At 41.7% G+C, this 11,711-nt stretch overlaps 1 protein-coding gene across 9 annotated transcripts in view; it reads right to left on the bottom strand.

Moving 5' to 3' along the window:
• Positions 1–460: 460 nt before the first annotated feature.
• numb (NUMB endocytic adaptor protein) overlaps positions 461–11,711 on the bottom strand; it is a 29,903-nt gene continuing 18,652 nt past the window's right edge. For 2 of the 9 annotated variants that reach the window (XM_065487085.1, XM_065487078.1), the window contains 10 exons: positions 8,227–8,388; positions 7,718–7,789; positions 7,582–7,659; positions 7,376–7,522; positions 6,850–7,039; positions 6,045–6,338; positions 5,492–5,578; positions 4,913–5,061; positions 4,789–4,852; positions 461–3,565 (listed from right to left, as the gene is read on the bottom strand). In XM_065487085.1, coding sequence (XP_065343157.1) covers positions 3,003–3,565; positions 4,789–4,852; positions 4,913–5,061; positions 5,492–5,578; positions 6,045–6,338; positions 6,850–7,039; positions 7,376–7,522; positions 7,582–7,659; positions 7,718–7,789; positions 8,227–8,361 — 1,779 coding nt within the window. In that variant the 5' untranslated portion in view covers positions 8,362–8,388 and the 3' untranslated portion in view covers positions 461–3,002. Of the gene's footprint in view, positions 3,566–4,788; positions 4,853–4,912; positions 5,062–5,491; positions 5,579–6,044; positions 6,339–6,849; positions 7,040–7,375; positions 7,523–7,581; positions 7,660–7,717; positions 7,790–8,226; positions 8,389–9,929; positions 10,253–11,711 lie in introns of those variants that run through there. The other 7 variants (XM_065487079.1, XM_065487081.1, XM_065487082.1 and 4 more) reach the window with 7 other exon arrangements.

The raw sequence follows: 11,711 nt of genomic DNA, 5'->3' as shown, positions 1-11,711 counted from the left end.
GCATCCTTTTCCAACGAAACTAGGAGTTGGAAGTCGAGAAAAAGCGAGATTACATGTATTTCCTCTGTGAATTCTAAATTTGGTCATTTTTTTATCTTTGAAAACTATTTCATCTCAGTTTGTTTGTCCAATCGGGCCGTAATTGGTCTCAAAAGATGCGCAACCAAATTTTGCAGTTTGATTTAATTTGAGGTTTCTCGTCCAACCCCCGCCGGAGCCAGCCCCGAAGAAAGGTACTCAGGGTATCAAATGGGCAAACTTCGTCCTGAGCGCATGGGCCTGATTTTGGATACCCGCACCCCACTAGTTTCGTCTCGGTTAGTAGAATCCGTATCTAGAGTTTGAACGGTTTGAAGCCTCAAAGGGCCCCAGCGCAGGGCCCGCGAGTCCCGTTTTTTTTGGCAAAATTCAAATTTAGCTGAAGGCATCCAATTCAATGACGAAAAAGAATAAAATGCACTTTTATGGTGTAATACTTAATATATTTTTATTTCTTCCAACGTTCTTGCACCTTCATCGCAAATAAAACACCAATACAGGAGCACATTTTGCGAAATTTTGAACCTGAATGGGTTGTATTAATTTATACACAATTACCCACTTTAAGATTAGTATTTTATTTGCAATTTCACTAAAAAATCTGATTTTTCTTCACTTATTGCACATCTCATTGGTCTCGGAACTTAATTAGTTTACACGGTTTTTTAAGTAATAGAGGTGAAAGAGTCCGCAAGATATTTTCTGTTTTGTCAAATGGAAGTGATTGAAATAAAATTGTTGCTCGTAATCAGAGATTCGAATTGAACGATGATATGTTTCTCAGCTATGAATACATCCATAACAACATTCTAGGTAAGGTGCGCTGAAGTAAATCCACGTCTCCAGAGTGTGTTCAAAGTCAGTCTTCCTCATTTTCCAGTCCGGCAAAAGGCAGGCCTATGAAAGCTGCCTCTCCCGGCGTAGAAACTAATTGCAAGGCTGATTTTCACCACTTTGTGTTATCTCTTTAAGTACAGGCCTTTTTAAAAAATTATAAATAATTCATGCAACTAGCAGTTGTTTGTCAATTTCTTTACGCTAAAGTGTGATTAATCCTCCATTCAATCCACTGGTTAATATATTTTTTCAGGCACTATTTTATTTTATTCTGCACTGCGATTTAATAGTTTGGTTACTCTCATCATGTGTGTGTGTGTGTGTAGTCTTTTGCTAACAAGTAACAACATCAGTTACATGAGTATATTTAAGTGTTATATTTTCTCGCCCTCGACTAACGCATCTGGAGCAGCACTCTGGCTAAACGGACTGATTCCACATCAAATGCACTTGAACACCTTTCGTTGAATGTACTGCTGTCTAAAAACAATTTGCCTGTGATGCAAATGATGGAGAATCAGCCGCGTCTGCAGTTGGTCTCTGCAACTACTTTTCTATATCTGTATCAGTGAGTGCATCATGAAAATCAGCCGCTTTTTTAACATTCATATATAATTTATAACATGGTGCATTGTGTGCCACATGTGGGATTTGAAAAAATTGTGCAGTAGAGGTGTGACGGCGGAGAGTTAGTTCACAACATGACCGATGAGCATGAAATTAAAGCAATGGCACACCAAAATTGAACATTATAAAACTCTCTGGACACAAAAATAACTCCAAATTTGTTCCCTAACACCTCTCATCATTCGAGACAAACTCAAGAATGCAAGAAAAAAATAAATTTTGTGAGGCGAAAGGGGTGGAATGCAGTTTTATGGTCGGTATTAAGTCAATTAATTGCTTGTAGTTGTTGGAACATTAAAGACAGCTATTTGTCGGTTATTCTGCTACTTTCAAATTTTTACTTTTTCAGCTACACAGTGGAATATATTTTACACAGACAGCAGTGCACGATTAATGATCTTGTGTTACCATTAATTATAGTTAAGTACTTCTCTGTTGATCAACAAAATTTACAATCCGCCAGAATGAGGGTCTGGAACGAGCCTCTTTCTATTTCAGCAATTTAAAGCCATTTTATGTACACATCAACAAGGTTGAAAACCAGGGAGTAAAATTTGGACAGGACAGATAAAGATGAAATCATCAAATTGTTTAAAAACATTTTTTGACAGGAAGACTTGAACAAAGTCATGCTTAAGACTTAAAAGCTTTTCACAGTTCCATTTCAAGCAGCACCAATTAACTCATCAACCCCCTATATACGGTCAGATTGACACACAAGGTTTTTGACGTTTAAATTTTTGGCAAATACATTAGATTCGTGTAGCATTTTTTGATTGAACCACATAAACAGTGATGAAATTTTTTTAATTTGACAATTTTTGTGATTTTTGGAGATATTTAGATAAGGCCCAAAACTTCAAAATCGTTTGAAACTATACAGTTTTTATTCAATTTAACCGAAATTTGATTTGTAGACTCTGTTGAGTGAGACGTATCGATTGGCGAGTCGTATTTGACAAAAATTATTGCAAAAATGACCCGCCGATCGATTTGTCCTGTCAAGTAGAGTCTACTGAATGAAAACTGGCTTCAAAATTCGATTGAGGATGATTTCACTCGTTTAATCCCATAAAAATTTCAACTCATAACTTGCCAATTATTGCATCAAACTAAAAATCACTAATGAATATCTCTTTAAACTTTTTAGATACTAAACTATTATAATAATTTTGCCAAAAACCAACTCGATTCCTTGTCAGACATAGTAAATATAAAATTTGAGAGGATTTAAACTTGTAGGTGCTCTTGAAAATGAAACTGAAAAAGCACAAAAGAGTAAAATCTGGTTCTTAAGTAAATTTCTCTCATTCAGAGCTTACTGACCGTCACCAGCTGCTGCCCAATCAGACTTTCGCGCAAACCATCAGAAGGAATATAAAACTCACTCCCTGGCGCCAACAACAACAAACGAGTCAACAACTGATAAATAAGAATAAATCTATCTTCACGGCCGCTCGTCGAATTTCAAAATTTTGTGCACAACAAACTCGCTTGCGCTACATGTGAACCTCGAACGCTTTGACGGTGCCCGCCTGGGCAAAGGGGTTGGTGGAGGAGGGCTGCTGCTGCGTGCGTTGCGCCTCCGAGGCAGCCCACTCGGCGTCAAACGGGTCGCTGCGGTTCCAACCGGCGCGTGTCCCGATCATGGCCGACTCGGCCGTGCCCAGCGACTGCGCCCGCAGGCTGGCCAGCGGCGGTGGACGCTTTGGGGGCGCGGCCGTCAGACTGGTGAGCCACTGGTCGGGCTTGGGCAGGGGGGAGCCCGTCAGGGTGGGTCCGGCAACCTCTAACACGGCCGGCGTCGTTATGGCTGCTGCCTCGAGCACCACGTCTGGCTGCGGAATGTCGATGGCCTCGGAAGAGGTGGGAATCGTGGGGGCCACAACTACTTCAGAGCTCCAGGACGTCGTTGACGAGCCAAGGTTGTTGTTCAGGTTGTTGGTAGCCACCAAGGAGGACGTGGTGACGGCTGCAGTTGATGTTTTTGCAGTGCTTTTCGGCGAGTCGTTCATCCACGGGTTGTACAGCTTGATTGGGTCCACGTACGGCTTGGTTGGATCTGCAAATCATGGAGAGGAGTTAGTTAGTTACCAAGAATTCTAATTGCATTTTGCTCTGCTCCTCACTTATGTAACGAAATTATAGAAAACGGTAACTGCCAAAAGATTTAATTTAAAAAATATTTTACTGGTCAAGAGTTCTTCACAACCTCACTAACATGTTAATAGACGAGGTTAACAATTACAAGAAGCATGGTTTCCTTGTTTTAACGATATCACGTATCTTAGCAGCGCGAGAAATGACACAAATAAATTTTAACACAGTAGTTAGGTGTGTTTTTAACCTCTGCTTAGCACATCCCGTGGGATATGAGCTCACTGGGTCTCAACAATAACACCAACAAGCGGATAACATGGGGCCTGAAGGCCGCAGAGGAGCTTGGGCCCAATCGTGGCCATATTTTCGCCTTCCCGCACTCTAGGTAAGTGCGAAAACTAACCCGTTAAGATGTTTTAGCATTTCTTAGTCACTAAATTAACCAGCATTCACCATGTCTGACTTTGGACTCTTGCTTTTAGATCACCGAAAATCTCAAATATCGCATTGACTGATAAGAATGCTTCTCCAATGCATGACAACGTGCTGCATCTGAAATGACCTAGTTTTTTTCCATGCAAGGAAACAATTAAAAAAAAATTGTGAATTTTCATAGGGTAATTTTACGATTTATCTTAGTAAATTTTATAGTTATAGCCTTGCTACAATTCGAGAAAATAACGATTTTAGATTTTTAAATGTTCCAATAAGTACTACATATTTTTCCAGGAAATTTGGGGAAAATCAACTTTTAGATATTTGTAGCTTAAAATTCTTGTCGACTGCATTAATATTCATTAAAAAAATCATAGTTGGGCAAGCACCAGAAATATTTATAAAATTTGCAACAGAAGAGGACTTTTTAGTTGTGTAAACTTCAGATCAAACACATATTTCTTTGAATAAGAAAAATTATGTTTTCATAAATAAATCATTTATAAATATTAGGCAGTGAGCTTAACAATGGGACACATTCCAAAAAAGTATATAGCAGGTCAATCTTTATAAATAAGGAAAAATAAACTAAACACCAAGGAAGCTGCTTTTAATTTTGTTTAACAACATCACAATAAGTCCCTGTATAGACAACCCATCATTCTGGATTTTTTCTGAGCATCTCAACATAAAAGCCTTTTAATCCCAGTGCAAAAGATCCCCAAATAAATTGATGTCAATAATGCTTACCATTTGAAAATATTTGTGTGTGCAGTGGTGGCTTTGTTGCTAAGCTAGTCGATATCTGAGATGACTGAAAATAATAAAATCCAATATTAAAATTATGTTGTGCATCGTTTTAAGTAATCATTACCTCGTTAAGGTTAGGGAAGGGATCGTCCGCGGATGTGAGCAAGGACATACCCTGTGAAACCTGCTGACAAAGGGCGCTGAGGGGGTCGATGGAAGCAGACTTGTCGCTCATGGGAGACACCTCGGGGATCGGGCTCACTGCGTACAGACCAGCATAGGACATTAGACCGACGCGTTTACTGCAAATTACACCGCTGGAAACTAGCCAGACGCTGAGCGGTAATTTATATTGGGTCTCGAGAATTCTCCAAAGCAAGCAAATCAGTCTGGCTGGTTAAAAAGAAGTACTCTTTGCTACTGATTTCTAGAGAAGCGCATTTGTCCTGCTTCTTCCCTGGAGGAACAAATTTTCAAGAATTACTACGCCTCTGCATCTCCAAAGTCGCCAAGAAAGGGAGAAATTCTGAAATAAGGGTGGACAACACATGATCGAAAAAGAGGACTTGCAAGCCGAACTATGGAAGCTTTGAAAAGGACGTTGCAAAGGCTAGCTAGTACTAACTAAAAGTGCATGCCCATGGATTTTAAGTAGCTGCAAGTGTGCATTCGGTTTTTGTGTTCAATTAGGTGTGTAACTCACTGTTGATGGCGTTCGGCAGAGAGTGCAGCCGGTTACGCTGGGTCCTGGGAGGAGGTTGCGGACTCGCGGAGGCCACACCAACGGCAACTAAGCAAGGCAGCACACGCTCAAAATCTCGCTCCATAATTTTCTCAACCCGGCCACCGATTGAAAGAGCGAAACCCCAGAATTTGTATCGAGGTGGGAAAAGCTGCATTATTTTTTGTGTGTTATATTCGTTAGAGTAAGCTCCTGCCATAAAGCGGATCTCATCTGAGTCGTGCCCGAAGAGAGAGAGAACAATTATTGTGTGCACAAAAGAGAACATTTAACAGCATGCCCACAGATTTATTGGGTTAGACAGAAGACAATTAGCTCGATGATGACAAATCCAAAGCTTTTAGAGGTGCAGCTGATGGATTTAGAAATGATTGATTAGGCTCAATTTCAAATCAGTAAATTTGGCGACTATTTTTGGATCATTCTTAGCTCGGAAATTTTAAAAATGGTTGAATTTGAGCCAAAATATTGATGTAAAATGTTAGCACAAAGAAAGTGACACAATTAAACTGACCTGAGGGTCGGGGCGGTGCTCTGTTATTTGAGGACTCTAGGCTGAGGGAGCGCTGCTGCCTCTCAAGGTTGGACGGCAGGTCGCTGAGTCTGAGGGAGAGCTGTCTTTTGAAGGGTGATGCGTTGCTGAGCGTGTTGAATCCTCGGAACGAGCCCTGGCGCTCCAGCATCGAAGGGGTGGCGTGCGGCCGCTCAATCGCGAAGGGGTTGTGCACTTGCTTTACTGGGGGTGGTTCTGTAACATCAGGTTCTTTGGATGTGGGTGGCGGAGAAATAGGAACAAAGGGGTCCACTTCTGGATAGAGGAGAAAAACGAAATAAAAACAGATAGACAGACAGAGGAGAGGCGAAACAAAACACACAACAACAACTGGTATTAGTCATTTGTACATTCCTGATTAATATGAAGTAATTCTAGCGCTAAATATATGGCTCTGGTTTTTAGGACAGTTCCCCAGATTTATCCATTAGTCACAGAATTTCCAATTTGGAACCCATTTTACCGATGTACATCAAACTTGTAGTTAATAAAAAAGCGTGAAACTGATTCCTATGAAGAGATAGTAATTTAACTACACCAAAAACCCTTCAACATGACCAAGAAAAAGACAGAAAGTTTGCAGCAGCAAATTACGATGCCTAATAATGAGAAACATAAGCTTTTAAATTAGCTCGGTTCATTTGGCATCATGTCGGACAGATCATGTTTGCTGTGCTTATTATTAGAAAGACTTAAGAAGCCATGGGAATAGAGTGTATTGCTCAAAATCTAATTAGCGAAGTGGCAAGCGAGCATCCGTGTTTACCAGTCGGTTTGCACTCTTGAGGGTCTTGCAGCCTTTCGGTGATGGAGGTTTGCCTGAAACTGCCGCTCCTCGTGAACGTAGAGTTTTTGGCGTCAAACGTCATGGTGACCCCGCATTCTTTGTCCCTCTTTTGTTTGCGCTCCAGACAAGCGGCAAACGCACAGCCTACTGCGTGGCTCAAACGTTCACCCTGCAACGAAATTAAAATTAGACAATCTGATCACACAAGTACTTTGGAAAAATTCCTTAGAATGGTTCCAAATTTTGAGACAACAGGCACATGCCATAACCTCGCAAATCTACTTCGATAAAGACAAAGAGGAGAGTGCTTTGCGAAAGAGCTGATCTAATCCAGTGCTTTACATTCTCTTTTGGAGGTGCAGAGGGGATTGCTCGGTGCATGACAGTTACTAGAGGCAGGATTTCTTTTTTGGGAGAAGTCTGCTGCTTGGTAACTTACAAACTTTGGCCTGTGTCACACAGATTGATTGAGAGAAACGCCCGATGTTGGCGAATGAATGCTTACACTTACAGTTTCCTTGATGGCCAAAAATCCGTGGCACATCCATCTTCTAGTGGTGCCATCCCTGCAGATGTAAGAGAAGCCCTTTTCGTGGTTCCGGTCCGGTGCACAGAACGACACCTTTTCTATCGTCTGGTCCACGATCAAACCCTGGACAGATTTCGGTGGTTGGTGGCAAGGCAACAAGGGAGTTGTTTGTTTTTAATTACCTTGGTCTCGTCTTCGACCACCCTCAGTCCGTCTCCAGAGACGTAAAGAATCGCCTTGATGGGCCGCCGCCGAGACGCCTGCAAAATTCATTTCGTCAGCCCCACGTTTTAATTAAGCGCGTGTTTGCTTTCTCACCCTCAACACTTTTAGTGCTTCTTCGCAGACCTGCATTCCGCGAGATTCAAACACCTCCACGCAGCCCATGTACTGTAAAAAAAGAAAGATAAATTTAGAATGTATTTCACTTTGTGTGGACAACAATACAGGGCTGCGAATAATTTCAAACCATTTCCTTGTTTTATTACATCTTGAATTATTTTACCAAAATAAATTGTGGTTTCCTTTAATCCACAGCTTGCATGAGGCAATGTGCAAAGCAGCCGAGCTCTTTGAATATGCACACAGAAATCTTATCACTCAACTGATTTGATTTTTCACAGCCTATCAGCAAGAATGTTAGGAACATAACAGCACAGATTGACAACTTGCCCTACTTACGTCACCTGTGATTTTTTTAAAACCACGATGGGCATCCTCAACTATAACCGAACTAATATCAATGCTTAACTTGTGGATATTTGTTTTTTTTACGGTTGCGACTTATCGAAATGTGGGTATACTGGGGAGATCGAGTACAAATGTACCTTGACGTTGAAGCTGCAGGTACCAGCCCTGACGGCAGCCTCATCAGCCTGCCACATGTGTGGCTTGGAACTTTCGGGCACATGGTCCTTGCGGCGGCGAAAAGAGTCACGCAGGCTTCTCCTCAGACGGTCCATCCTTCGCGGGCCTCCGACACCGCCAGACTGAAACACAATAAGAATTCATCATCATTGTTGCTGAGTGAGACACCTGAACGCTTTATCTTGTTATTCATTTCAAGATTGTCGTGTAGTAGAAGATAGAGCGGAGGAAAAATAAACATTTTCATTCTTCCCTCTTATCAAAGGCTGTATCAAAGTTACGGCATCTTTTGACCACGATTTAGAGAGAATTAAAAAAATCCGTTTTTAGTTCATTTTTGAGCATCCTATTTTTTTGTATTCCGTTTATTGGAGGCCTAAACATTAACGAAACTTGTTTTAAACACTCAATTTTGTCTTCGCGAGGTGGCGTGATGATTTTTCTCGAGGATTAAAGGGTTTTTACGCTTGGCAAGATGATTTTGCACTTGGTGCGGTTAGCTGCACGCAACGCCTGCCTTTTTATTGCCTCTCCCGCCGCGAGAATCACTTTTCATTTGCACTTCTCGGCTGCTGATGCTGATGCTGCTGGCGTAAAAAAGACGCACCGTGTGGGATTACAGCCGAGTGCTTTGATTTCAACTCATCACAATCGCTCCGTGCAAACGAGTTCATCTTGCGGTCGCTAAAAGCTTAAGTCTCCCGTCACTCGGGATGAATCGAACGAATGAAGTACGTTTGCATGATATGCAGAATGTGCTCCAATTTAATTGCGCTGTGATTGAATCTGCACTGGAGACCTCTATCGATCAGGGCGAAACATGTACGGCTTGCATCAACTGCCACTTGCGCGCATTGCAAGTTTTGTTTCATTTATCTGCACGAAGCAAGTAGCAAAATGCGCTTACTTTCCACATAACGTGGATCCCATTAGTTATATGAGATATAGTATAGTTTTGTCGTATCGCCCTTTCCCTTTCTCAGTTTAGAGAAGTTCAGGGTTTCCTCCGGTGTTTATTAAGCCCAAGACACGGGCAATAGGCTTTGGTCATACAATTAAGTACAGAATTTTAAAATTTCTCTTGCGGTTATCTTCTATCTTGGCCAAAAAAAAAAAAGAATTTATTTTAATTGAGATTGCATGTTGATATCATGAATTTAAATGGAGCTCATCAGAACTTGAAGTAAAAAATCCTTATCAGCAATTCATTATGTAAAACAGAGAGCAAAAAACTGTTAATCTGAACGGGGGTCAAGGCCGATTCACAAAAAACAAAATCAATATCATCTGCTGCATCATACAAATGCTTATTTTAGAATTCACTTGCCTATACATCTTTACATCGGAATTTAAATGCCTCATCTCAGCCTTGACTGCAAATTTGTACAGAACAAGTGATTCCCAGAAACAAGCGAGCTCCAGGACAATTCCATTCTACTTAAAATAAACACAAGCAGAACGTGGCTGTTTGCTTAGTGAACCAACCACCCGACTCATTTGCTGGAATTCATTAGTGCACATTAGAAGCATAAACATCGTCCCACATACGCTGGTAACTATTTAATTATCCTCTACGAGGAATCATTTTCCCGCTCCAACATTTCTAGTAACTTTCTTCAGTAAAAAAATATTTACTTTCCTGGCATCGGAAAGGATATTTTACCTCTTTGGAAGGCTCTGCCTGAGCAGGTTGCGTTGGGGCGTACTTCTTCAACGGCGCCCCAGGGTAAGGGGCGGAAAGCACCCCGGTGCTCATGGTTTGCGTGGTTCAAGGCAACTGCGCAACAGCGAGCAAGGTATCAGGCTTCAGGGCAGACAGCGAGCGAGACTAATTGCCGGCAATTTGCACGAGGTTCATCAACCTGATTTGAATGATGTTTTGCGGGCAAAAAATGCTAATTGTCCTTGGCCAGCGGAGAGCGAACGCGGCTTGGATGTGCGCACGGCTCGGCGAGCGGCGCTCGACTGACTCTTGGAATTCCGCGCGGGGCCCCGTGAGCGAGCGTTGCCACGTCGCGTTTATTATTTTTTTTCCGCTTTTATCTCTCCGGGGAAGCAGACTAAATGTGATAAGCTTTTTCGCCTCTCATACTGTATTTTTATAGATGCGAATGGTCGACGAGCTTAGCAGACCGAAAGGCATCGCTGCACTTATCACGCTCGGTGGCGTGAATTGGGCTCCAGACCCAGACGTTTTTTTCTCTGGCACCAGGTGACATAGAAACGGAAAGCGCGTTCCGTTTTGCATTTCTTGCAAGCGAAAACCACGGCCGGAGTGGCTCGCCGCACATTATCTGCTTCACGGGAATCTTGTGTACAGGATAAATAATCACAATCCAAATGCCACCTTTACCATGGGATGCGTTGCTTTAAATTGAAAAAAAACCTCATAAGCGAAGTTGAGGAAAGTTTATATATCAAAATAATATCAGTTGCTTGGTAGAAGCAACACAACCTGTTTGGTTAAATATTTCGAACGCAGATTATCCATTCTACTCCCAATGCCCTGCAAATTAGCCTTTAGCTTTAAAGAACTTTCTTATCTTAGGCCGTCTAACTGGAAGAAATGACTCAATAATAAACCGTTCTATTCGTCTTGAGTACTGTGTCTCATTGTCGCGCACAATATTTACTTTCTTGTCTTGTTTCCCACTGCTTTCATTTCCACTGCACTGGCCAGTGTCGTTCACTCTGCACGCCCTAGATAAATATAAGGCAGCGGCTCGCACGAGCCTTTGTTTCCAAATACCAAACTTGGTCGTCCGCTGCTTTGCAGTAATAGCAGAGATAGCGTGCCGACGCAAATCAAATTACACTGCCGCACTGAAAGGCTTTCCATTGAGGTTCAGTCTATATCTTGCATAACGTATATGCAAATAGGTTTTATCCGATTGCGTGGCTCAAAGGTTCAAACCTTTGGACGCGTGAATAATTTCGGTCATTGATCAATGAGGAAGTTTGGTCAAGAAATTTTCATTTTGCATCTTCTCCGAAGTTTGAGGGCGCTTCTAGATATTTTGCTAACCCGAAAAAGGAAGCTTGACATTTTTTGATAAGATAAGCAAAACGGTGACTTATTCTAGCTCGAAGCATGGTATGACTAATGCTCACTTTTGAGTGGTGCTCAGTCTAATTTGTTGCTTTCCTTATTATTTCACTGACAATGAGTTTCAAATCCAGGATAGTGACGGTGATGGGAAATTCCACAATGCCTGTGGTTTTAATAAACTTTAGAAGTGAGGTTATTAACCAAAAATGTCAAAGAGCATTCACTCCATTAACAATTTTACTCTAAAAAAAGGTCCAGCAGTCATACATCTTAATCTGGAGCAATGGGAGTCATTGATGACAATTTAAAGCTAATGAAAGGGGCCGAATTGAGTGCTGAGGCCTAGAATGATAATTATTCCCATACATTTAACTCAAAACATCTGGCCCTGCTGTT

Source organism: Cloeon dipterum, chromosome 3 (genome assembly GCF_949628265.1).
Source record: "Cloeon dipterum chromosome 3, ieCloDipt1.1, whole genome shotgun sequence".
NCBI lineage: Eukaryota > Metazoa > Arthropoda > Insecta > Ephemeroptera > Baetidae > Cloeon > Cloeon dipterum.
The sequence above is the reverse complement of the archived record's forward strand: the minus strand, read 5'-3'. Positions and strand labels throughout refer to the sequence as shown.